This window comes from Erythrolamprus reginae, chromosome 11 (assembly GCF_031021105.1).
Source record: "Erythrolamprus reginae isolate rEryReg1 chromosome 11, rEryReg1.hap1, whole genome shotgun sequence".
In the NCBI taxonomy this organism is placed as follows: Eukaryota; Metazoa; Chordata; class Lepidosauria; order Squamata; family Dipsadidae; genus Erythrolamprus; species Erythrolamprus reginae.
In genome coordinates, this window is record NC_091960.1 from 36583815 (window position 1) to 36609657 (window position 25843).

At 41.7% G+C, this 25843-nt stretch overlaps 1 protein-coding gene across 5 annotated transcripts in view; it reads left to right on the plus strand.

Moving 5' to 3' along the window:
- Positions 1-154: 154 nt before the first annotated feature.
- Positions 155-25843, plus strand: part of KHDRBS1 (KH RNA binding domain containing, signal transduction associated 1) — a 30453-nt gene continuing 4764 nt past the window's right edge. The window contains exons 1-10 of one of the 5 annotated variants that reach the window (XR_011560317.1): positions 226-679; positions 8464-8588; positions 9958-10074; positions 11616-11789; positions 14607-14740; positions 15991-16204; positions 17000-17067; positions 20541-20599; positions 23329-23520; positions 23829-24715. Coding sequence is in view for 2 of the 5 variants with exons in the window: in XM_070764343.1 (XP_070620444.1) it covers positions 322-679; positions 8464-8588; positions 9958-10074; positions 11616-11789; positions 14607-14740; positions 15991-16204; positions 17000-17067; positions 20541-20599; positions 23329-23426 (1347 nt within the window). In the remaining 3 variants the exon portion in view is untranslated. Of the gene's footprint in view, positions 680-8463; positions 8589-9957; positions 10075-11615; positions 11790-14606; positions 14741-15990; positions 16205-16999; positions 17068-20540; positions 20600-23328; positions 23808-23828; positions 24716-25843 lie in introns of those variants that run through there. The other 4 variants (XM_070764343.1, XR_011560316.1, XR_011560318.1 and 1 more) reach the window with 4 other exon arrangements.

Here is a 25843-nt window from a genome sequence, read left to right on the forward strand (position 1 = left end):
GGCGGGGAGGAGCCGCCTTGCAACTAAGACGGCGCCTGCGCGTCTGGTCCGGAGGGGGGAGGGGCGCCTCGCTTTCCGGCCACCGCGCCTGCGCCGAGCCCCGCGCAGGCGCAGCCGGGCGTCGAGTCGAGGAGCGGTTGGCGGCGGCCGTAGTTGGCGCGCGCGGCGGAAAGAAAGGCCGGAAGCGCAAGACTCGGGCGCCTCGACCTCCAGCAGGCCTCCCCTCCCCCGCCATCTTTTTTCCCGCCCCGGTGGCCCCGGCGCTTCGTCGGCGTGGCAGCCCTGTTTCCTCGCGCGCCTTTGCCGCTCCTTCGGCCGCGGATGCAGCGCCGCGAGGACCTCGCCGCCCCCCGCCTGGGCCGGGCTCCAGGCCCCGCCGGAGCCACTCGACTCCAGTCGCCTCAGGCGGCCGCTTCCCCACGACGGCCGGGCCGCGGTGGCGGAGGAGGAGGAGGAGGCGGTAGCGGTGGGGCGCGCGGGCCTCAACCCCCGCCGCTCCTGCCGCCCTCGGCCACCGGCTCGGCCCCGCCGGCGCCCAGCTCGGCGCCCACCCCGCTGATGCCCGGCGCCGTCTCGGCCGCCAAGACGGAGCCCGAGAACAAGTACTTGCCCGAGCTGATGGCCGAGAAGGACAGCCTGGACCCCTCCTTCACCCACGCCATGCAGCTCCTGCAAGCAGGTAAGGAGGCCGCGCCCGCCCACCGCCTCGCGTGCCACGACGGCGCCGGGATGCGCTTCCCTCGGGCAGGGGGAGAAATGGCGCCTGTGTTTCGGCCTGGAGGAGGCCCCGGCACAGGTGGGAGCGGGAGGTGTGGTCGCCCAACGTGCTGGCGGAGTCCGGCGCAATCCTGCGCGATCTCGCTACCTGCCCAGGTGCAGCGGCAGGATTGCGCTGGACTTCGCCAATACGAGGGGGGGGGCGAGCACACCGTCCCACCTCAGCCCGGGCCCCCATTGCTCCACGGTTTCCACGCCAAAACATAGGCGCCCCTTTGTGCCCGTGTGCGATTTTGATACCTGCCCAGGTGCAGCGGGAGGATTGCGCTGGAGTCCGCCAGTACAAGGGGGGGCAAGCATACTGTTCCACCTTAGCCCCCCACCTCTGCCCGCCCCCGCCCCCCCGATTATTCCCTACCCAAACACAGACGCCCCTGTGTGTCCCTGCACGATTTCACTACCTGCCCAGGTGCAGTGGCCGGATTGCCAGTACGAGGGGTGTGTGTGAGCACACCGTTCCCCCTTAGCAACCCACCTCTGCTCGGGCACCGATTACTCCACATCAAAACATAGGCGCCCCTGCATGTCTGTGCGCGATTTCTCTACCTGCCCAGGTGCAGTACACCTCTGCCCAGGCCCCCGATTGGGGGTGGGGGTGGTTGGGAGGGCGAAGGCCTGCTGGAGTCCCCCCCCCTTTCCCCTTCTCAATCATCCAGGTCATGGGGGGGGGGAGGTTTCCTTCCACTATATTGCAAACAGGCTATTTTAAATAAATAAATAAATGATCTTTATTAAATATATACTTTAAAAAACGCAAGAAAAACAAGACATAACAAAGGTACATATAATGCTTAATATCACAATCATATGTATCATATAAAAACGAGGACAGGAGAAAAGAGGGAAGAAACTGTATTGTACTATAATAAATTTCCAGCTTGGTAGCAGCTCTTCTGAAGGATGCCAGAGATGCCAGAGATGACAAAAATAATCTAATACAGCTTCTACGAAAATACTACTATTACTAATAAATGAAACATTACTAACAAATAAAATACAGTGGTACATCTACCTAAAAACGCCTCTACTTGCAAACTTTTCTAGAGAAGGACCAACGACCAGGTGTTCAAGATTTTTTTTTGCCTCTTCTCAAGAACCATTTTCCACTTACAAACCTGAGCCTCCAAAACTATAACCGGAAAAGGCAAGGAGAAGCCTCCATGGGGCCTCTCTAGGAATCATCTGGGAGGAGACAGGGCCGGAAAAGGCAGGGAGAAGCCTCCATGGGGCCTCTCTAGGAATCATCTGGGAGGAGACAGGGCCGGAAAAGGCAGGGAGAAGCCTCCATGGGGTCTCTCTAGGAATCTCCTAGGAGGAAACGGGGCTGGAAAAGGCGGGGGGGGGGGGAGCCTCTGTGGGGCCTCTAGGAATCTCCTGGGAGGAAACGGCTCCACCCTCCCTGTGGTTTCCCCAATCGCACACATTATTTGCTTTTACGTTGATTCCTATGGGAAAAATGTCTGTTTCTTACAAACTTTTCTACTTAAGAACCTGGTCACCGAACGGATTAAGTTCATAAATAGAGGTATCACTGTATCTTTATTGAATATTTACGTTTAAAACAACAGAAACAAAGACAGAAAAAAACATAACATACAAAAACATATTATTTTATAATATATGGGATATTTTGGTATCAGATCATAAGCATTTAACAATTAACATATATGCCAGCTATTGTGCGGGGCCTTGTTTCTTACAGTCTATCTCTTTTTATTCTGTTTCTTGTTCTTACTTTATTGTAAATTACGCTTTATAAATTACATGGTTTATATATCTTTGTGTTTCTTTTTCTGGGTTATACTGTTTGTCATTACTGTGAATTGGTATTTGGATAGGAGTCAATAAGTGGCTATTTTTAACTGCCTATTTTAACAGTCAACTGGCTCCATTGGGAGACTAGGAAGACCCCCCCTTTGATTTGTTACAATATACACTGCTTGAAAGACTAAAGGGAACCCTTAAACAACAGACTATAACTCCAAATAAAATCAAACTTCTGTGAAATCAAACCGTCCACTTAGGAAGCAACACCGATTGACAATCAATTTCACCGGCTGTTGTGCACATTCAACTTTGTACAGAACAAAGGATTCAATGGGAATATTTCATTCATTCAGATCCAGGATGCGTTAATTGAGTGTTCCCTTTATTTATTTTTTGAGCTGTGCATTTTCCTGCTGATTGCCTCTCTCTAAGTTTGGAAAATGGGATACGGGCTCTATGAGTCTTTCCCTGCCTTTCCTTTGTTGCGTTTCCAGCACGGAATTTCTTTGGGACGTTTTAGCTCCAGGGTTAGTTAGTTAGAAGGCGGATCCAAGAATCAGCATCACGGGTTGGACACAGGCGTGGTATGCCCCCCCTCCCCCCACATACCTCTGATCGGGTTATCTGAAAGTGGTCTAAGAGGGCCAGATCTCCCTTGGTCAAGCGGAATCCTCCCTCTGACCTTTTCTCTTTTCAGAAAGATTTAGCCTCGGGCTGGCTTGAAAGTAGGGTCATGCAACAAGTTTTGTACCTCTTCTGACAGTGTTGCTTACTTAAAGCACCAGTGCCAATCAATACAGATAGTGATGTAGTTATTATTATTATTATTATTATTATTATTATTATTATTATTTATTAGATTTGTATGCCGCCCCTCTCTGTAGACTTGGGCGGCTCACAACAATAAAGTTACAGTTGTCACATACTGACCCGATATTTTACCTGTTTATATGTGTGTGTGTGTGTGTGTGTGTGTGTGTAGATTGTTCTGAGTTCGGGTTTTGGCCCATGTAATATTTTGAGTGTCTATGCGACGTTTCGGTGAAATCACATTCACCATCATCAGGCAGAAGTTATAAGCTTCGTGCTGCTGTAAATATAGTTTGTTTGCAACTGCCATTTGTTCCTTATAAATAGTGGTGGAGAAATCTCCACCCCCACCACTATTTATAAGGAACAAATGGTTAAGGAACTATAGGTAGGAAAAATAGTTCTTTTTCACACATATGTGAAAATATTAAGAACCCGTAAACATCCAATATGCTTTTATATTTAGGAACAGCATTCAACAACTTAGGTTAAGTTAATTCTGGGTTGCTTATTTTTTTTCCCCTCTGCTTGATGCCTGAGATTCTTATGAATGATAAAAGTTTAAATGATAAAAGTTCTTCCTAAAATCCATTTGATGATTATTTACACCATTGCATTCATTGAGGAACATAAAAGCTTGAAGTATTGTGGCTCATGTTTGCATATTCAAATTTAAGCTGCATGCTTTGCTCATCAGGCTTCCAGCCTTCGATGTAAGAAAGTATACTTGAGCAAACCTCTGTTTGTATGTTACAATGTAAGTTTTAGTTCACAAACAGATTTAACAAAAGTCTGGTATCAAAAAGTATCAAATTGTGTATAATGACAATTCAGCACTTCTATACCTATAGTGATCACAGAAGATTTTAATTAATTTTTGCACTCAAAACCATATTCATTGGGGTAAAAGATAATACCATAATGAATTTAAAATAAATTTTATTAATTTTTATAATAATAATAATAATAACATACACACTACATATAACTCAGTGATCTGTGGTTGTGGCAATAGGTTAATCTGGCTATTTTTCCAGAAAATCTTTACATCTGCTTCTACTACCAGATACTGGATTTAATCTCCTCCAAACTGCTTTGCTAAATCCCTCCCACCAAAATAGGATTGTACTGCAGATTTACTTAAGGTGGTTTTGTAAATACAGCAAACCAGATGATGTAGATGAAGAATGTCTTTTGTTCCTTCGAATATATTGTGAAGAGGCTGTTTTCAACTGCCTTTCTTCTCTTAGAAGAAAGATGACTCCCTTCAGAGAATATTAAGATCTTAGTTTGATCCCTTACAATATTTCCCTGCTGATTGCCTCTCTTTCAGTTGCAAATGGGATCCAGGCAAATTCTCTCTCTGCGTTTCCTTTGTGCTTTTCCAGCCTGTAATTTCTTCAGGAGCAGTGCCATGGCGCTGTTTCTTTTTGGGAAAGATGTTTTTACCTGTTTTTTTGCACCACACTCTGTAATGACAATAGTATTATCTTTTCTGAGGAATTATAGTTGCAACCCTAACCATCGGTGTAGGAAAGCTGATGCTAATTGTTTGTAAAACATAGATTTAAAAAGACAAAACTAAGGATCCCTTTATGTTTTAGAGGAGATTTTTCCATGTATCCCCCTGCAGAGACAGAGACAGTTTTGTAATCTGGCTCTATGCTATTGGTATGCATATCTGCATTAATCCTCCTTTCATGCTCCTGGAACCGAGCAGAGTGGGAATGGCAGCCTTTGTCTCACTAGCACCCCCTTCACCATTTTAATAGGATCTAATCGCAACAGTGCAGCTGTTGGCCTTATCGGGATCGTCTTACAGCAAATGAATCTAACTGGCTGGAAATAAGCCCTGTAGTCCGAATGTAGAACAAAGGGCCAGCCAGGATTTGTTGCTTGCTTTGTTTTTCTTCTCTCCATAAGGTAGAAGAAGTGTTCTTGCTCTGAGGACCAAGCAAATTATATAAAAATATAATTTATTTTCTTTCCCAAAGCAAAGAAAGATCTGTAGTTTAATTTTGCCGATATATTCATTTTCAGTTTTGTATTATAGTATATTCTTACCGATGAGAAGCATTTACATATCCTTTTAACACAGGGTGTGTGGAGGAAATCAGTAACCTCACAGCACTAAATTCCATTTGCTGAAACATAGATGGAAAACAATGTTCAGAAGAAGTTATCCCGAATTATTGATTCCTACAATTGACTTCTCAACAATTATCATCCTTTTTCTATCAGTTGCTTGTTGTTCCCTGTTATCTCTAGATTGCTAGACTGCAGAATATAACAGTGTCAAAATAATTCCTTTCTCTGAGTTTCATGTCCACTTTAAGGCTTGTTGATACTTTTATTTCTGAAGAATTGGAAATAAGTGCTTAAGTTTCTGAAAATTTCTGAAAACAGCAACTTTTCATGCTTAGGGAAAACACTACTTTATTCCAATTCGATTTATTCCCCAAAGGAATAAATGTGTCAAAGGCAACACGAAGGCCTTAAAGTGAGGAGTTAAAAATTCTGCCAGTTAAACTCCCATAGTTTTTCTCATCATTCCTATCACCCATTTCCTCCCATGGTGACTGTATGACTGTAACTTGTTGCTTATATCCTAAGATTTTTATTAATATTGCTTCTTCATTGCTTATTTGACCCCTATGACAATCATTGTTGTACCACATGATTCTTGACAAATGTATATTTTATTTTATGTACGCTGAGAGCATATGCACCAAGACAGATTCCTTGGCCAATAAAAATTCTATTCTATTCTATTCTATTTCCATTAATAATAGTGACTCTTGCTGGCTGAGGACCTATGCATAATTTTACCTTGTTTTATGCTGTTTATTTGACCACATCAAACAGGCTTTTCAACTCTATTCCTTGTGACCCTGCTTTTGGACTTTGCCCTCTCTTTTTGCCCAAATGTATCTCTGTATGCAAGATCCACATCAGCCATAGGGCTGAATTGGTAAACATGTAAGTCAGGAAATGGATGCTTCTCTTTCTTCTGTCATTCATTAATTCAGTGTTTCCCAACCTTGGCAGCTTGAAGATATCTGGACTTCAACTCCCAGAATTCCCCAGCCAGCATTCTAGTTTTGGGAACATTCGCTGGCTGGGGAATTCTGGGAGTTGAAGTCCAGGTATCTTAAAGTTGCCATGGTTGGGAAACACTGCATTAATTGCATCTCTTTGATAAATAGTTCCCAAAACTAGTTCCTGCATACCAGGGACAAGCAAAGACCTACCCGATGGATGCAGGTGGCACACAAAACTTTGCCTTCAGAAATTGTGGGCACTCCATCCATGGAGGTTTTTAGGAAGAGACGAGACCTGTGATAGCGAACCTATGGCGTGTGTGCCAGAGGTGGCACATAGGGCCCTCTCTGGGCATGTGCCTCGTGCACCAGCTCAGCCAGCTGCTTGCCAGGTTTCTGATGTGGTCATCGGATTTCCAAGGCGCACATTGTTATTATTATCATTATTATTAATTGGATTGGTGTGCCGCCCCTCTCCTTGGACTCTGGGCGGACATGTGTGCTGACTAGCTTGGTCATTGGGTTTCTGGTGCTCTGGTTTGGGCACTTTGTCCCTAAAGGTTTTGCCATCACTGGACTAGACAGTCCAGTGAAATGGTGTAGGTTTTCCTGCTTGAATATGGGGCTGGATTGAAGACCTCAAAGGTCCCTATTCTACTCTATCTCTTATTCTATTCTGTTCTGTTCTGTTCTGTAACTACATCGGCTCTGGACTGTGCAAAAACCTTTCTGAATGGAACCAGTTTCTGGCCCACAAAAGGTTGGGGGCTACTGCTGTATAGCAACTAATTTTTAAAAACAGCTTCTGCTAATACTATTGGAGGATTTTTAAAAGATTAGTTGTAATGTGTCCTTTTTTCATGGGGAAACTGGGACAATTTTTCTTTTGCAGACACATTTACCAGGCTCCCCCTTCCTAGCATTTAGGTTAAAAATAGCCCTATTACATCAACAGAGGCTATATTAAAGAATTGCTAATGGATGGACATAGAAGGTTTCCCCTTTTCTAGCTTAGTTAGTGGATATGTGAAATTTGGAGTAAAAAATAATAATAATAATTTATTAGATTTGTATGCCGCCCCTCTCCGAACAACAACGATAAAAACAATATTATACTGGCACAAATCTAAAATTAAAAACCAAGCAGCACATACATACCCAACATAAATTATAATAAGCCTGGGGGAAAGGTGTCTCAAATCCCCCATGCCTGGCGGTATAGGTGGGTCTTAAGTAGTTTACGGAAGACAAGGAGGGTGGGAGCAGTTCTAATCTCCGGGGGGAGCTGATTCCAGAGGGCCGGGGCCGCCACAGAGAAGGCTCTTCCCCTGGGGCCCGCCAGATGACATTGTTTAGTCGACGGGACCCGGAGAAGGCCAACTCTGTGGGACCTTATCGGTCGCTGGGATTCGTGCGGTAGCAGGCGGTTCCGGAGGTACTCTGGTCCAAATACCATGTAGGGCTTTAAAGGTCATGACCAACACTTTGAATTGTGACCGGAAACTGATCGGCAGCCAATGCAGGCCACGGAGTGTAGCCCTGCTTATTTCTGAAGAATTGGAAATAAATGCTCATTGTTTATTTACTTGGTGCTTATTTATTTTGTCATTCCAAGGAGCCCGGGAAGGGTAAAAGCGCGCTCCCTCATCCTCCTGGGGGCTCTCTAGAAGCCAAAAGGACTGGATGTGCAGAGAGGGTTTGGGAGGTTTGCAGAATATTTCTGGGTCCTAGGGGAGGGCAAAAACGCCCCATTTTTGTGAAAAATGGCCCATTTTCCACAAAAACGGGTTGCACAAAGGATTTGGGAGGTCTGGACACTGCTCCTGGGGGTGGGTAAAAACATTTTTTTTCTTACCTCTTAGAAATCTTGCTGCGTCTTATACAGTGGTGCCTCTTATAGTCCCAAAAATACTGTAATCATGTGTTTTACCCACAATATATGGGCTTATATGAGAGTATAACAACAAGAAGGAGGTCTTGCGAACTCTTTTTGCACCAGCCTTTTTGTAAGTCCTGCATTTTTCCAAGATAGTAGAAGTCAATTGACAACTAGTTTGTCTCTTTTTAGAAATCGACAAGATTCAGAAGGGTGAATCAAAGAAGGATGAAGAAGAGACCTATCTGGACTTGTTTTCTCATAAAAACATGAAATTGAAGGAACGAGTTCTTATACCGGTCAAGCAGTATCCTAAGGTGAGATACCTGTAACATCTGGAAAAGGGTTACCTTCATTTTAGGCTTATTTTCGGATTATAAAACTGTAACAATTTTATTTACATAAAACTTTCAGAAACAGATATTTCTCAGATATGTTGGACCTCCAGTCTGTATATTCCACAATTGTAAAGGGGAAAGTGAAGCCTAAGAAATTAAATTTCAAAGGTAGAAAAAAAAAAGTGGGCTGAGGGGTAGGAAAGGAGGTTGGCATCAGCATCCATTCCTGCAGTGGCCTGAACACACGACTGGTAGTGTCCAGTAAGGGCAAGTGCCCGAAAGGATGAAAAGGAGGGAAAATGGCAAATCCAAAATATGCATAGGTTAGAAAGGGGTGTGTGTGTGTAAATGGGCACCAAAATAATAGAGATGGAGGAAAATATGGGTAACCAGGAAAAATTGATGATGGAAGAAGCAAGACACGGAGCCTTTTTCATACGTAAATGCTACTGTTACTGATCTCATAATTGGGATCTGAACATGACTTTGGATCTATTCTTTTATTTCTTCATATAGGGTTGTTATTATTATTATTACATGTTGTAAGCCGCCCTGAGTCTAAGGAGAAGGGCGGCATAAAAATTAATTAAATAAATATTATTATTATTATTATTATTATTATTATTATTTATTAGATTTCTATGCCGCCCCTCTCCGCAGACGCGGGGCGGCTCACAACAGTGATAAAAAACAATATATATATTGACAAATCTAATAATTTAAAATCTAAAATAGCAATTGTACATTTAAAAAATCTAAAAACAAGGAACCCCAATATAAAAACATACATACAGTCATATCATGCACTAAAACTACATAGGCCAGGGGGAGATGTCTCAGTTCCCCTACGTTTGACGACAGAGGTGGGTTTTGAGGAGTTTGCGAAAGGCAAGGAGGGTAGGGGCAGTTCTAATCTCTGGGGGGGACTGATTCCAGAGGGTCGGGGCCACCACAGAGAAGGCTCTTCCCCTGGGTCCCGCCAGACGACATTGTTTAGTCGAAGGGACCCGGAGAAGGCCGACTCTGTGGGACCTGACCGGTCGCTGGGATTCGTGCCCAGAATGCTGCCGAGTCTATAAACAGCTTAAAAGGGACTATAAAACACTGGGAAGCAGTTTATAAGTGCTATTGCTGAATGATGGGCGCAGAATTGAAGCAGAATTCCCCTATAATGTAATAATGAAGTTACTCTGTCCAATTGTCTTGTTGCTTTCTGTTCTATACCAATATTCACAATGTTTGTTTTCCTTTTGGGTTGGAATACTGAAGTCAGCACGGTTGCTACTTAAATAATAAAGTTTTGATGTTCCCTGTCATGTCAACTGAGGAAAGTGATGTTTTCTTTCAGTTCAATTTTGTTGGGAAGATACTGGGCCCCCAAGGCAACACCATCAAGCGATTACAGGAGGAAACTGGAGCAAAGATTTCTGTCCTAGGGAAGGGCTCAATGAGAGACAAGGCAAAGGTAGGACTCCATGGACAACATTCGGATCTTCAGTATCTACTGCAGCACTTACTATCTGTCACCTTTTGTTACCTGCAGATGAACATGGTAGCTGAAGACTAAAGATATGTCCTGAAGTTAATGAATCTTCTTTTTTTTAATTAAAAATACATTTTATTTAAATACAAATATATATAAGGCCGAAATAGATCTATCTTCAGGCTGGTATTTCTGTCCTTGTTCTAGGGCGAACACTGCGAGACCTGAGCTGCCTTCCTTCTATAAATACATACACACACACACACACACAACACATAAAACAAAACAGAAACATTTAAAAAGAAAATTGGACGAATGTGCAGCAAATCTATATAACGGTTTTAACTGTACTCATATTCTATTATATATCACTTTTTAAATACTTGTTGTAAACCAGATTTTTTTTAAAAGAAACAACAATCATAATTAAGGAATCTTCTTGAGAGAGAGTTGTACTCTCAGCCCCCAGACTTTGCAATGTGAGTACCCTGTTTACCCCCAAATAAGACACCCCCTATAATAAGCCCAATAAAGCCAAGCGCTTATTTCAGAGTTCAAAAAAATATAAAACAGGGTCTTATTTTCAGGGAAACACAGTAAGCTCTGAACTGATGTTCATTCCTCAGTGGCTTTCCTGGATTCATACCTCATTCATACCTACAAATGGATTAGCGGATTATAAAATACTTGTTCGGATAAATAATTTATGAATTTTTGTTTCCACAGAAATTGAGGAAATGGGTTATAATTTCAAGATGGTTTCCTCCAAATTTAAAAATTGTCAGGCAGCCCCAATATTTTGCACTACTGCAAATGATCTGGGCAATAATCCTATTCAGGCTTTTACTACCAATGAACATGAAATACATAGAAACATAGAAGACTGACGGCAGAAAAAGACCTCATGATCCATCTAGTCTGCCCTTATACTATTTCCTGTATTTTATCTTAGGGTGGATCTATGTTTATCCCAGGCATGTTTAAATTCAGTGACTGTGGATTGACCAACCACGTCTGCTGGAAGTTTGTTCCAAGCATCTACTACTCTTTCAGTAAAATAATTTCTCATGTTGCTTTTGATATTTCCCCCAACTAAATATATGAAGTGGCCAGTAAGAATAACCTCACCCCCTCAATGCTACCTACTTCCCCCCCCCCCAAAAAAAATACCCCCAGGCATATCAGTTTTATAGAAAGGAGAGGGACTGAAAGATTCAAGGATTATCATGATCCTTCTAGCTTTACTGCATTTATTCTTCAAGGATCTCTATTGTCCTCAAGCAGTCTTGCAATGAGAAAATAATGATGACCAATTACGTCTAATTTTAAGAGGCAGAACAGTCCTAATCTTAATTCCTTCAGAGTACCATAAATTTTTATCTTATGCTTGATGGATAAACATTAAGAAAAGCTTCTAGCAAAGGAGGACAAATCTCAGCTGTAATCAGATGTTAAGAACTAGTGTGTGATTAAGAATGGTTTGCTGTCTATTTTAAAATCCTAATTATCATTTTTGTTTTCAGGAGGAAGAATTGCGCAAAGGAGGCGATCCAAAGTATGCTCACTTAAATATGGACCTGCATGTTTTCATTGAGGTCTTTGGCCCTCCTTGTGAGGCCTATGCTCTCATGGCCCATGCTATGGAAGAAGTCAAGAAGTTCCTTGTTCCGGTATGTAACAGTTACCCCCTCCTACAGGTACATATAACCACAATGGGTTTATGACCCCCCTTCCTATTCTATCATTAAGTCACTGCAATCTTTTAATCAAAATGTCATCTGACTATGACTTCCAATTTTACTTTTGTGTTCTCCATTAATTTTGCTTGTCAGGAGCCAATTGCAACAACCATAGGGACCCTGCAGTATAAATGTCCTAAATGTGAGGATTGTTTTTAACAGCATCGTAACTTTGAACCATCACTAATGAGGCAGTCAGTAAGCGAGGACTGCCTGTATTGGCTATCTTAGTTTTCTATGTCTGTCTACTCTTGGGAATTAATTGGAGTCAGTCCAGCTATTGTTCCTCCAGCCATTTCCTAGAAAAATGACCTCTGGGCATCCAAAGATATAAGAGCTTGAAATGTTTTTTGGGGAAAAAATTGAATTCCAGAATCTACATATCAATGGTAAACATCTTAATGAAATAAATTAATTCATAATCATTGAAATAACAACAACAACAATAATAATAATAATAATAATCAGCCTTGATAGCTTCAAGGCAGGATTAGAAAGATTCATGGATGCCAAGGATATCATAGGTGGTTATTGAAATGGATGTCCGTGTGCCGCCTCTATGTTGGTTGAGGCCGGCAGGATTCCCTTGGGTCCCATTTGTTAATGGTCAAGTGAAAGGGAGGGTCTTGCCTTCTCTTTCGGCTCAAGATCCCCATGGACAATTGGTGGGCCACTGTATGACACAGAATGCTGGACTCGATGGGCTTTGGCCTGATTCAGCAATGCAAGGGGTGAGCGAGCAGCATGCTTACCTTAAATGCTTTTAAAAAGAAATGGAAGATAGATTTGCAAGAATAAATAAAAGATATAAAAATGTAAGAAAGATGAAAAGATTCTTCACTTGGAGGAATGGCTGGAGAAATTGACCAAACTTGCTGAAATGGACACGCTGGCCTTGATAAGAAAGAGACAATATACATTTATTTTGATGACTGGAAATCCCTTATGGACTATTTGTATAAAAATGAAAGCAATGAACATTTATGATTTGATTATTAGATAGGATAATTTATAGGAAGAAGAGAGTCACGATGTTACTTCAGAAGAATAAAATATAGTCATTTTGTTCATTAATACTATTTAATTTATTAATGTTTCTAATTTTAATGTTGAATATGCTTAACATTAAATGCTTAATGTTTCTAACCTTTAATAGCCTATATTGTTTTTATGATACTGTAAGCACCCAGAGCCGCTCGATTGTGAGATAGATGGCATATGAATTTTATGTAAACAAACAATTGTACTTAAAATTGCTATGAAGAATGTTGAAAGCAACTTTTTATATCTATATCTTATTAACATATTTTTCTTATTTTACTTAGAGCCTTCTCTGTTATTTTTCTCTTGTTTTCTATATTCTAATTTAGTTTTTTATTGCTTTAGTACTTTTAATAAAAAATATATTAGCAAATTAAGGATACTTTAAAAATTAAAATTATTTATTATTTATGTTTTCAACTATGGAAAACTTCATAGAGTTTAGACCAGTGTTTCCCAGCATTCGCTGCCTGGGGAATTCTGGGAGTTGAAGTCCAGATATCTTCAAGTTGCCAAGGTTGGGAAACACTGGTTTAGACTATTGGACACTGGAAAAAACAATTGCTTGAGACTGGTTGGTTTGTGTATTGTGTTTGAGCTACCATACTTTTTGGAGTATAAGGTGCACTTCCCCCCTAATAGAGACTGAAAATTTCAGTGCATAGCTTTTTTGAAGCTTTTTTTCAGACATAATGAAGCACTAGCGACTTCTATGCTTTGCCTGCTTTTCTCATGCTTAGGAGCTGTTTTTCAGCTCTAATAAGGTGCTAGCGAGTGAAATGATCTTCCTTTTTCAGGCTCTCTCTCTAATCATTTGTGCTTTTGAAGCTGTTTTTTAATCCCCAACCAGGGCATAAAAAGTTTAAGGCGTGTGCTCAAAACCAGTGGACTAATGTGCTGAAGCTGATCAGACTACAGTGGTACCTCTATGAGCTTAATTCGTTCCCTGACCAGGTTCTTAAGTAGAAAAGTTTATAAGAAGAAGCAATTTTTCCCATAGGAACCAATGTAAAAGCAAACAAGGTGTGCGATTGGGGAAACCACAGGGAGTGTGGAGGCCCTGTTTCCTCCCAGGAGATTCCTAGAGAGGCCCCATGGAGGTTTCTCCCTGCCTATTCTGGCCCTGTTTCCTCCCAGGAGATTCCTAGAGAGGCCCCATGGAGGCTTCTTCCTGTCTTTTCCGATCTTGAACACCCGGTTCTTATCTAGAAAAGTTCGTAAGTAGAGGCGTTAGGTAGAGGTACCACTGTATAAAGACCTGATCAGATGAATACTGGTAGGCAGAATTATTTTTCCCCTATTTTCCTTTCCAAAACCCCAATTCCGGTGTGCCTTATACTCCAAAAAATACGGTATAGGCTTCCCATCTCACCATAGTGACTCAGCTGACAGCAGATTGCTTGAAGCAATGTATGAACCCCCAGATGGAAGAAAGATAAAAGTATGTAGCAGAGACAGAAGTGAAATAAATAACTTAAGACTTACTGATGGACATTTGTTCTTTGTCTAAAAATTTTGCCTTGTCTCCAGTAAGTAGAAATAATGAGTTTGAAGTAATACAAGTTATGAAAGCATTAAAGGGATAGCAAACATAGAAATTCTGAAGAGACAAAGAATGTTTGCAAAAACATGACATTTTTGCAAAGAGAATCTGTTGCTGACTACACAAAAATGATCTTTTAAATTAAAATATTCTGCGTAAAACAGAAATTAATACTCTTCGTTTCTTTATAGGATATGATGGATGATATTTGCCAGGAACAATTTTTGGAATTGTCCTATCTCAATGGGGTGCCAGAGCCAACACGTGGTAGAGGGCTCTCTGTCCGTGGAAGGGGAGCAGTTCCCCCACCACCACCTGTTCCTAGGTAATGAACATATTAATGGATAATTAATTTGAAATGATTAAGTAGTATCATTGGACTTAGGTTAGAGAAAATGAGCCAATGACATTAAATAAAAGAGTAATTTTTTTTAGTATATTTGGGAGAGTTACATCTGTGGTATGATACAGTCCTGTTAAAAAAAAGTGAGAAATAATATAAAAGTTCAGTTTCCTTTAGACAGAAAATTTGGAATAAAGTATATTTAACTTGCTCTGGAATTTCATGTATAAATACAGGAGAGTGTTGTTATTTTTCCAACAGACTTTTTGCCTTTATTGTGGATCAGTTTTCATTATGCCCACCCACATAGTCGTACTAATATATTTTGCAGTGAGCAAGCGATTTTTGTCTAATAGGTCTCCAGTGTCAGGCTACCTAACCTAGTTTCCAAATTGAATTGAGATGGGCAAATCTTTCAGTATTTTGGGGATGAATTTAAGTGTTTTGTACAGCTGGCATTTAAACATATTAAATAGCAATATTCCGTTAGTTTAATGTTTCCCAATTCTGACCATTTCCAGGCGAAGTGAGAATTCTGGGCTCCAGAGCCAAAATGCTACAGCCAATGTGTCCATTCACACTTCTGGGAGCTAAAATCCACATATATGGAAGGTGCCATGATTAAGAAACAGTGCTTTAGTCACCCTAAATTTCATTGTCCTGTACATTTTTTTAATCTGCCTCATGTCTTCTAGGGCCTCTTGGTAGATTTCTCTTCCATTTTGAAAATGTTGGTTTTGCAATTAAAAAAAGGTCACAATTGATTCAGAGATTGAATCTTGGAAAATAAATATTCTGTAAAATTCCCATCTGCCCCTTTGGGTAATAGAATCAGAATCAGGTGTTTTGGTACCAAGTAGTAATACCCCCTCTTTCTTATCCATATTTTCTGATCAAATAATAAAATACCTATAGCCCCATACAGAGCGTTCAGACTTAAGGGGTTTTAATTCGCTTTTAGTATTGGATTATTATTGTATACTGCTTATGATTGCTGTTAGCCGCCCCGAGTTTTTGGAGAGGGGCGGCATATAAATCCAATAAAACTTGAAACTTCTTAGTGCTAAACTAACTTATTGAACAGTTTTTGATTGGGTTTCCAATGTGGGCACTTCTTTCTCTGCTTTGTGAAGATAAATCATTTTTATCTCAGGTAGATTTTCCGAGAAGGAACAGATCTTGCGTCCTATACAAACCACCTGCGTCTCTTTTTTTCTGCCTTTTCTGAACAGAGGACGCGGTGTGGGTCCTCCTCCCCCTCCTCCTCGTGGAGCCCTGGTACGGGGTGCTCCAGTGAGGGGTGCAATTGCAAGAGGAGCAGCTGTGACCCGTGGAGTCCCCCCTCTCCCAGCAGTGAGAGGGGCCCCTTCCTCAAGAGCTCGGGCAGCCGGCATTCAAAGAATACCACTCCCCCCTCCTCCTGCACCAGAGACCTACGAAGATTATGTAAGAAATGGCATGCCTGGTGATTTGAGAGCATTTTGGAAACATGGGGAGGGACCCTGATCATTTTGGCTTGCATTTTTGAGAGCATTTTGTAAATAATCTGAAATAGTTGCTAGGAAGAAATACAGCGTTCCCTCGATTTTCGCGGGGGATGTGTTCCGAGACTGCCCGCGAAAGTTGGATTTCCGCGAAGTAGAGATATGGAAGTAAATACACTATTTTTGGCTATGAACAGTATCACAAGCCTTCCCTTAACACTTTAGACCCCTAAATTACAATTTACCATTCCCTTAGCAACCATTTAGATTATTACTCACCATGTTTATTTATTAAAGTTTATTAAAAAAATACTTATTTAAGGCAGACGAACGTTTGGCAATGACATATGACGTCATTAGGTGGGGAAAACCGTGGTATAGGGGACCCACAAAGTATTTTTTAATTAATATTTTTGAAAAACCGTGGTATAGACTTTTCGTGAAGTTTGAACCCGCGAAAATTGAGGGAATACTGTAGCTGTTAGGGAATAGTTAACAACTATACCATGTGATTTTAATTCTAACCTTGCATTAACTTTATGATCAGTTCCGGATGACTTGCTTTAAAAAAGGGGGAATTCTGTTCCAAAGAAAATGCTATGAGCTAAGTCATCTTCCCAGATGAGTGTAAGGCTTACAAGAGATTTCCTACCTGGTGAAATTTAATTAGAGGCATCATTCCCTTCCCTAGTGAATCCTCTTGTACAACTCCAGCTGCTGACCCCCTTCTCTCTCTCTCTCTTTTGGTCCATTTCAGGGTTATGATGATGCTTACGCTGAGCAAAGTTATGAAGGATATGAAGGCTACTATAGCCAGGGTCAACAGTAAGTCCTCATTTTAGCTTCTTTAATCTGCTGTTTCCCAGAAAGTTTCTTGATTTGCTTATTGACCTTTCTACTGTTCGTCACCTGGGCTCATTCTCCTCGCTAAATCAGTGAAGAAATACAATGTTTTTGACTGAGTTCTCTGCCTAGTTTTAGCACTTGTATTGAGAACAGATCACATATTTATGTACTGAATGTTCAAAAGGGTTCACAAGTTTTGAAACACCATTATGTGATTTTGTACTGGTTACTCACTCTTGTATTCAACCTACCTGCATTCAGCACCAGGGCTTCCTTGGCCCTATCTCTTTTTCTGTTATCACGTACCTTTGCTAAATAATTCCTTCTTCCATTCATCTCAAATGTTTTCCCAACAAAGCCAGTTCTAATTTCCATATAACAAAGTGAACAGAAGCATACACAGCCTTTTCACTTCCTTCTATTATTTATTTATTTATTTATTTATTTATTTATTTATTTATTTATTTATTTATTTATTTATTTATTGGATTTGTATGCCGCCCCTCTCCGTAGACTCGGGGCGGCTAACAACAGTAATAAAACAGTATATAACAATAATCCAATACTAAAAACAGTTAAAAACCCATTATTATAAAAACCAAACATACATACATACAGACATACCATGCATAAAATTGTAAAGGCCTAGGGGGAAAGAGTATCTCAGTTCCCCCATGCCTGGCGGCAGAGGTGGGTTTTAAGAAGCTTACGAAAGGCAAGGAGGGTGGGGGCAATTCTAATCTCTGGGGGGAGTTGGTTCCAGAGGGCCGGGGCCGCCACAGAGAAGGCTCTTCCCCATGGCCCCGCCAAGCGACATTGTTTGGTTGACGGGACCTGGAGAAGACCCACTCTGTGGGACCTAACTGGTCGCTGGGATTCGTGCATCAGAAGGCGGTCCCTGAGATAATCTGGTCCGGTGCCATTTGTAATATACAGGGTCTTTAGACTTGGCTGGAGAATTCTGAGAGTTGAAGTCCATAAATTTTAAAATTGCCAAGTTGGAGATCTCTGTAACAGAATAAGCCCTGCTGCTTCGGGTTGTGTTAGGTCTCACTCTAGTGAGCATTCTGCCAAGCTACACAAATCAGTCTGGCTCTTAATTTTTCAGCATACATGTATATAGCTTACTGCTTCTCACTGAACATGTCAGTAAACTGCAAGTCAACTGTCCTGTTGGCATGTGTTCTGTCGGGCTCTCTGGTAGACTCCTCCCAAACATTCACAGGTACAAATTTCAGACACACACACATTTGAAAATTCAAAACAATGTTGTTTATAATGAAAATTCCCTTAACCCAAGCCCTCTTTTGGTATAGCAAAGAGCACTGATCTCCAAACAAACTGGTAATTTGTACAAGTCCCTTATCAGTTCTGTGATACTTAGCTTGCAGCTGTGAGGCAATTCACAGTCCTTCTGCTTTCACAAAGTGACACACACTTTGCTCTGGTTTAGTTTCAAAGCGGGGGAAAATCAGCACCCAAAAGGTCAAAGTCAGTAAAGCAGTCACGAAACACAACGATCAGATCATCCTCCACAATGGCCAAACCCACAGGCTGCTCTTTATAGCAGCCTCACTAATGACCACAGCCCCACCCAACCACAGGTGGCCTCGTTTTCTTTGATAATAATCTCTCAGTTGTTGCTGCCTATGCATCGCTCTCCGCATGCGTGGCTGTATCATTAACTCTTGTTCTGAATCCAAGGAGGAGCTAGAGAATTGATCTCCTTCTGAGCTGTCTGCCCCACTCTCCTCCTCCCTGTCACTCATGTCTTCTTGGTCAGAGGAGCCTTCATCAGCAGATTCCACCGGGGGCAAAACAGGCCTGCAGCATCTGGATGTCTCCCCCACATCCACAGTCCTTGGGGCAGGAGCTGGGCCAGAGCTGACCACAACAGCATGTACATTTTTTTTCAAGTTTCAAGTTTTATTGGATTTATATGCCGCCCCTCTCCAAAAACTCGGGGCGGCTAACAACAATCATAAACAATGTACAATAAAATCCAATACTAAAAGCAAATTTAAAACCCCTTAATATATAAAAACCAAACATACATACAAGCATACCATATATACAGTTGTGACGGCCTAGTTATCAGTTATCTGTCATAACTTTACTGACAGATCCATATAGGCGCAGAAGAACAAAGCCAGTTCTAAGATTCTGGCATGAAGTGCAGTATAGTAAAACCTCTGCCTTTTTCCTCCCATTGTCACTGTCTACCAATCTAGGTTACATGTTTTATTTTATGGGAAAACAGTTTGCGCCTTTGAAAGTTCTCTGACTTTGAGATTGCAAGATTTTCTCATGCTGTAAAGGGCTCACGTCAATTCCTTTTCTCCCTCCCAGCTCCCTACACATTCCACTCATATTCATCCCCCCTCCCTTAGCTTCTTTGCCAAATTGCATTGCAAGTCGACCTTGACACACATCTCTTGTTTAGTGGGATGCAGGGCACAGAATATTGACTGTCCTTGACAGGAAGTCTTTCAGAGACGTTATCATATATTTAAGTAATATTGTGCTTTGGTTTCATATGTGACATACACGAGAAAGGTTAAAAGTGGTAACCTAACCCAGTGTTTCCCAACCTTGGCAACTTGGAAGATTTATTTATTTATTAGATTTGTATGCTGCCCCTCTCCGAAGACTCGGGGCGGCTAACAACAATAAAGAAGACAATGCAAACAAATCTAATATTAAAAAATAATCTAAAACACCCCACCCACCCCAATTTAAGAGACCATACAAACAAGCATGCCATGTATAAATTCTATAAGCCTAGGGGGAAGGGAAACACTTCAGTTCCCCCATGCCTGACGACAGAGGTGGGTTTTAAGGAGCTTGCGAAAGGCAAGGAGGGTGGGGGCAACTCTGATATCTGGGGGGAGCTGGTTCCAGAGGGTCGGGGCCGCCACAGAGAAGGCTCTTCTGGGTCCCACCAAATGACATTGTTTAGTTGACGGGACCCGGAGAAGGCCAACTCTGTGGGACCTAACCGGTCGCTGGGATTCGTGCGGTAGAAGGCGGACCTGGATGTATTCTGGTCCGGTGCCATGAAGGGCTTTATAGGTCATAACCAACACTTTGAATTGTGACCGGAAATTGATCGGCAACCAATGCAGACTGCGGAGTGTTGGTGTAACATGGGCATACCTGGGGAAGCCCATGACTGCTCTCGCAGCTGCATTCTGCACGATTTGAAGTTTCCGAACACTTTTCAAAGGTAGCCCCATGTGGAGAGCATTACAGTAGTCAAAATAAAATGCTGGCTGGGGAATTCTGGGAGTTGAGGTCCAGATATCTCCAAGTTGCCACGTTTGGGAAACACTGACCTAACCTACTGTTTCATTTTGTTACTGAAAACTATTTTGCAAAAGCCTCAAATTAGGCCATTCTCAGTAATAGCCTAGTATCTAGAGAAGATTAACAGCCTCTTCTTGTTCTTACAGGGAAACAGAATATTACGATTATGGACATGGTGAAGCTCAAGAATCTTATGAGGCGTATGGTACGTCTGCATGTTGGGATAGTGATTGTATAGGTTCAAGCTTTAGTCCATTAAACTGAATTTGGGCATCACATTTTGCTTAACTGAGATCCTATGATAAGCTGATAATTCATGTCTTTAGGGATCACCTTAAGAATATATTTATTTATTTTTATTTATACCCCACCATTATTATTATAAAACAACTGAAGGTGGTGATCCTCCTATTTTCCTCCGAATGACCAAAGTCACCCAGCTGCTTTCATGCCTAATGCAGGACTAGAATTCATAGCCTCCCAGCTTCTACCTTGTGACTGAACCACTGAACCAAGCTGGCTCTTTCCTTAGAGACAGCAGCAAAAAGCAGCTTCAGGGCTTCATACAGGAACTTCAGTCTGGAATTTATCACAGATTGGACAATACCAAACTTTTTGTAGCATATTTTTCAGCACAATTTCTCTGTTTTGTTTCAACTCTACACATATTACCCCTCCCCCCAAAAAACCACCCTCCCTTTGCTTTTGGAAATCACTTGTCTGTCCTTGTGGTCCACCTGAAGGGTTTGTGTCTTTCTGGACATTGGGCCCAGATGCCCTTGGTGATTAATTAACGTGATAGGAGCAGATGGTTCACTTGGTTCCCTGCAGCCATAATGAGAAAAATAAGATCTGTGCTGCACTTCAGGGAAACAACAGCGTTGATTGGAGTATGAGCTGTTTGTCCAAGGGGGAATTGATTTTGGAGGTATTGGCAAGAATCCTTATTGAAATTAAAATCTAGTTTTTGGCATTTTAGCCAATCGAAAGAAAGGGGAAACATACATGATCCTTCTGTTTTACCATCCTAAGTCTTTGATTTCCCCCTCTTTTTTCCCTATTAAGTTGGGTGAGCTCCCTCCTGTGTGTCACCTTTTCTCGTACCTATGAGAACATAATACTATCACTTTGCTGGCACTAAGCAGGTGTGAGTATAATTGCAGCTCTTAAGCGCTGCATAAGCCGCCTTAATTCCTAAAGGGAGAATATAAGATGCTAAATAAGTAGTTTAAAGGAAAAACAAAATGCGTGGAGGAAAGCTTGAAAGCAGCCTTGAAACCTCACTGTTACGCATTCTGGTATTATTATTATTATTATTATTATTATTATTATTATTATTATTATTTATTGGATTTGTATGCCGCCCCTCTCCGTAGACTCGGGGCGGCTAACAACAGTGATAAAAACAGAATGTAAAAATCCAATACTAAAACAGCTAAAAACCCTTGTTATAAAACCAATCCTACATACAAACATACCATGCATAAAATTGTAGAAGCCTAGGGGGAAAGTGTATCTTAGTTCCCCCATGCCTGACGGCAGAGGTGGGTTTTGAGGAGTAAAGTATGGATATGCAGAGTTCACTAATCACCTGATCTATAACATTTCCAAGACGCTTATTTCCACAAACTATTCCGTCACCCCGGGAACAGTTTTGCACATAACAAATGGGGAGTGAAACATACTTTTTTCTTGAAGAATAGCAATAGTATTTAGACTTATATACCACTTCAGAGTGCTTTTACAGCCCTCTCTAAGTGGTTTACAGAATCAGCATATTGTTCTCAACTATCTGGGTCCTCATATTACCCACCACGGAAGGCTGAGTCAACCTTGAGCCGGTGGTGAGATTTGAACTGCTGAACTACAGCTAGCAGTTAGCTGAAGGAGCCTGCAATGCTGCACTTTTACCACTCTTCTGCTTCTGGATAGAAAAGTAGAGAGACTTTAGTTAATTCTCTTTAGAGTTGTCCTAAACAGTTGGAATGCATAGTTTTATTCAGAGAGGTGGTAGCTGGGAAATGTTGGCAGGTGAAGCCCACACATCCTGAAGTTGTCAAGATGGAGAAAGAGTGGCACAGAAGCTTTCCAGTGCTAATCATCACTAAGCGCAGTGGTGGGATTCAGCCAGATCAGGCCTGTTTGGGCGAACCGGTAGTTAAATTGCTGACTGGCCCCACGCCACCCCTTCCAGGAGTCCCAAAGCGCCCTGTTTTGGCTTCCATGTAAGTTCAGGGAGGCCTACTATGCCCAAAACAGATGACTTCCCCTCACAGCCTTTTTTTGTTCCCAGGAGGCTGCAGGGAGGCCTACTAGGCCCAAAATTGGGGTGTGGTGCGGGTGCCAATAGCCTGTTTTACTCCCAGGAGGCTTCAGGGAGGCCTGCTAGGCCCAAAACAGGATGTGGGAGTGCAGCATGGCCTCCCACTGCCCATTTTGGCTCAAGAAGGCTGCAGGGAGGCCTATTAGGCCCAAAATGGGGTGTGGCACAGGCCCCCCGAGGCCTGTTTTACTCCCAGGAGGCTTCAGGGAGGCCTGTTAGGCCCAAAACAGGATGTGGGAGTGCAGCATGGCCTCCCACTGCCCATTTTGGCTCAAGAAGGCTTCAGGGAGGCCTATCAGGCCCAAAACCAGGTACGGGGATGTGCGTCTCCCGCGGCCCGTTTTTGCTGCCAGGGGGACGCGTGAGGCCGAGTGCTGCCTGCCATGCCCACTCAGCTTGCCATTAGGGCAGAAAACCGGTTGTTAAATTATTTGACTCCCACCACTGACTAAATGCATGAATCGTTCTGAAAAGAGACAATTTAGTGGCATCTCATAATATCTTGGTTAATATGAGCTGCCCTTGTCCCAGAATTGCGACCCCTTTCCTCTTAGCTAAATGGGAGAATGTGATGGGTGTTTTTTCTCTCTCTCTCCCTCCCTCTCCTGCAGGTCAAGACGACTGGAACGGCACTCGGCCTTCGCTCAAGGCCCCTCCTGCTAGGCCAGTGAAGGGAGCCTTCCGAGAGCACCCGTACGGACGCTATTAGAACATTCACCAGGGCAAATCACCCTTTTGAGCAAAACAGTTGTTTCTGATTCTAGTGTCTCCCAGGATTCCTCTTGCTTTACCACCACAGACAAGTAATTGTCTCCCTGATTTTTCTCTGGCTCCCTTTTTCTCCCACCTCCATCCCCCCCACCACTCGACCCTGCATTCTGCTTCTGTATGTAGTATTTTAAATAAGTTAGAGTTAGAAAACTGAATTCAACTTTTAAGTGTGTAGACTGCTTTTCTTTCTCTGTTTATAGATTATATTAAAAAAAAAAATCTGTACCTTTAAAAAGAAAACTTTTGAGATAAAATGTTAGTTTCCAAAAGTGACATGCTTGCTTAACAGTTATGGAATTAAAGTTTGTTAATCTTTAAATTTTTTTGTTTTGTTTTTTAGGCAACCCATAAAAGTTCTAGTTGCAGATTCCCAAAGTAGGCTACATTTCAAAATTCAGGATTTTTTTTTAAAAAACGAATTAAAATGTAACTGTAGTGATTGCCACAGTTAAAAAGCAAGGTCAAATTTTGCCCTTAATAGCAAATTGCTTGATTAATCTTAACTTTAAACATTTAATAGGAAGGATCCTCTAGAACAAATTAAATGGTGGGTTTTTTCCTTCAGTAGATTTAATTTTTTCTTTTAATTAGGTTTGTAGAAAGACTTCCAATGTGGATATTGAAATTTGTCCCCAAATTCTGGGATGTAATGGCAGAGGTTTTCAAGCAAAAGGTGTTCTTAGCTCAATTGTGCATGAAGAGATTTTAAGAAAATGGACATCTAGCTGCTCTGTAATTTTATATTGCTCTAACTGCCCAGTGTTTTGATATTAGGAAGTATTAAATATGAGTAGCTGTGCATTGTATCTTTTTTTTTTTAATGAAAAGCTAACACGAGTGTTTGCAGTACATAATATAGTTCAAGCTTACGATTGGCACCATTATCAAGCTTTTAGTCATTCCAGTGACATGTTTGTGTGTCTCGACACTCGTATTATGTTAAAAAGGGACATTGCAGCTGAAAAAACAAGGAGAGCTTATTTTGTACATAAATTTGTACACTGTCCTCCCATTTTGTTCTTGGAAGATTAAATGCTACTATATGTGTAAGCTTGCCGAAATAGGTAGCTAAAATTTGTCAAGATGTCTGCAGCAGTTTGTCAATAAAGTTTAGTCCTTTTTTTTAATCAAAGTAAATGTGATGAATTGTCATTTTTTAAAAACATTCTGGTCGAGCAGTAAAATAGATTTTCCTCTTTCAATAAAATTTAAATTAATGTTAAAGAACATGGTCTGTTTTCTTAAAAAAAAAAATTAAAATCAGAAGAGATAAAAGGGTATACTCTGAAACTTTAAAATTTTATGGAGCCAAATGAGCTTAATTTTAAAACAAAACTGTTTTTCACCCCCTGGAAGTTGAACAAGGTTTCAAGCTGCCTGCATAAATGTTTCTTCCATCCTCCTTCAACCTGCTGTTCCTGGGGAAGTGTAGATTTCAGCTTCCTTCATCCCCAAGGTGTGGGTGGTAAGAATCATAGTCCAATCATTCTGGAGGGCACCGGCTAAGAAAAGCCTTTCCTTTCTCTGCTGGCTATTCACTTCTGCCAGCTATTGACCATCACCTTAGGCAGTGATGCTGTGCTGTCGCCTTGCAGCCAGAGGTGATTTCAGAAGGGTCCAGCCTCCTCCTTTCCCCCAGCCCCCTTTCTTTTGGGGTCGCTTGCCCAAAGCATGTCCCCCTTGTACCCTCCACAGAACTCCAGGCACGGTTGGGCCAAACCATTGCCAATTTGTTCAATGGCCTAGAAACTAAAATACTTTATATTTGAAAGGAAAAAAATGATCTTAGATGACCTAAACTAACAAAAGTAATGGCTTTTGCTGGGGGCAGGCAGATGATTTGCTATGGCCCATGAAGAAGGGGACATAAAACAGAACATTGGACAGCTGGCCAGTTCACACAGCCTCAAGTCACCGAATTCCTGTCTCCAAGGAGAAAGCACTTCTGTCCCTTTGGGAAAAATCCAAGTGGCCCGCGGCTATAAAGTGGCTATGAGGCTATTTATTCCTGGACTAAAACCAGAATTGGTGGCTATGTAACATCGTAGCTTGTCTCTGTTCCCTTGGCCATTTTTTTAAAATTCGATTTTCATCGGGGAGGAACTGCTTGGGGGTGAAAAAAAATTTCCACTGTTACTGTCAAATTGCTCACAGAAGTGCATGATTGAGGGAAAATACTTTTAAAAACCAAAACACACACACAAAAAAAGATTGTTATTTGTAGATTGTTATTTTAAAAAAATGTAAATAACTGAATTTTCCACAACGGTTTGGAGTCAGCTTTCAGGGTTTAATGTCTTGCTTGATGAAAAGATCGCCCCAACCCCCCTTTTAAAGGAAAATTATCGCAGGAGA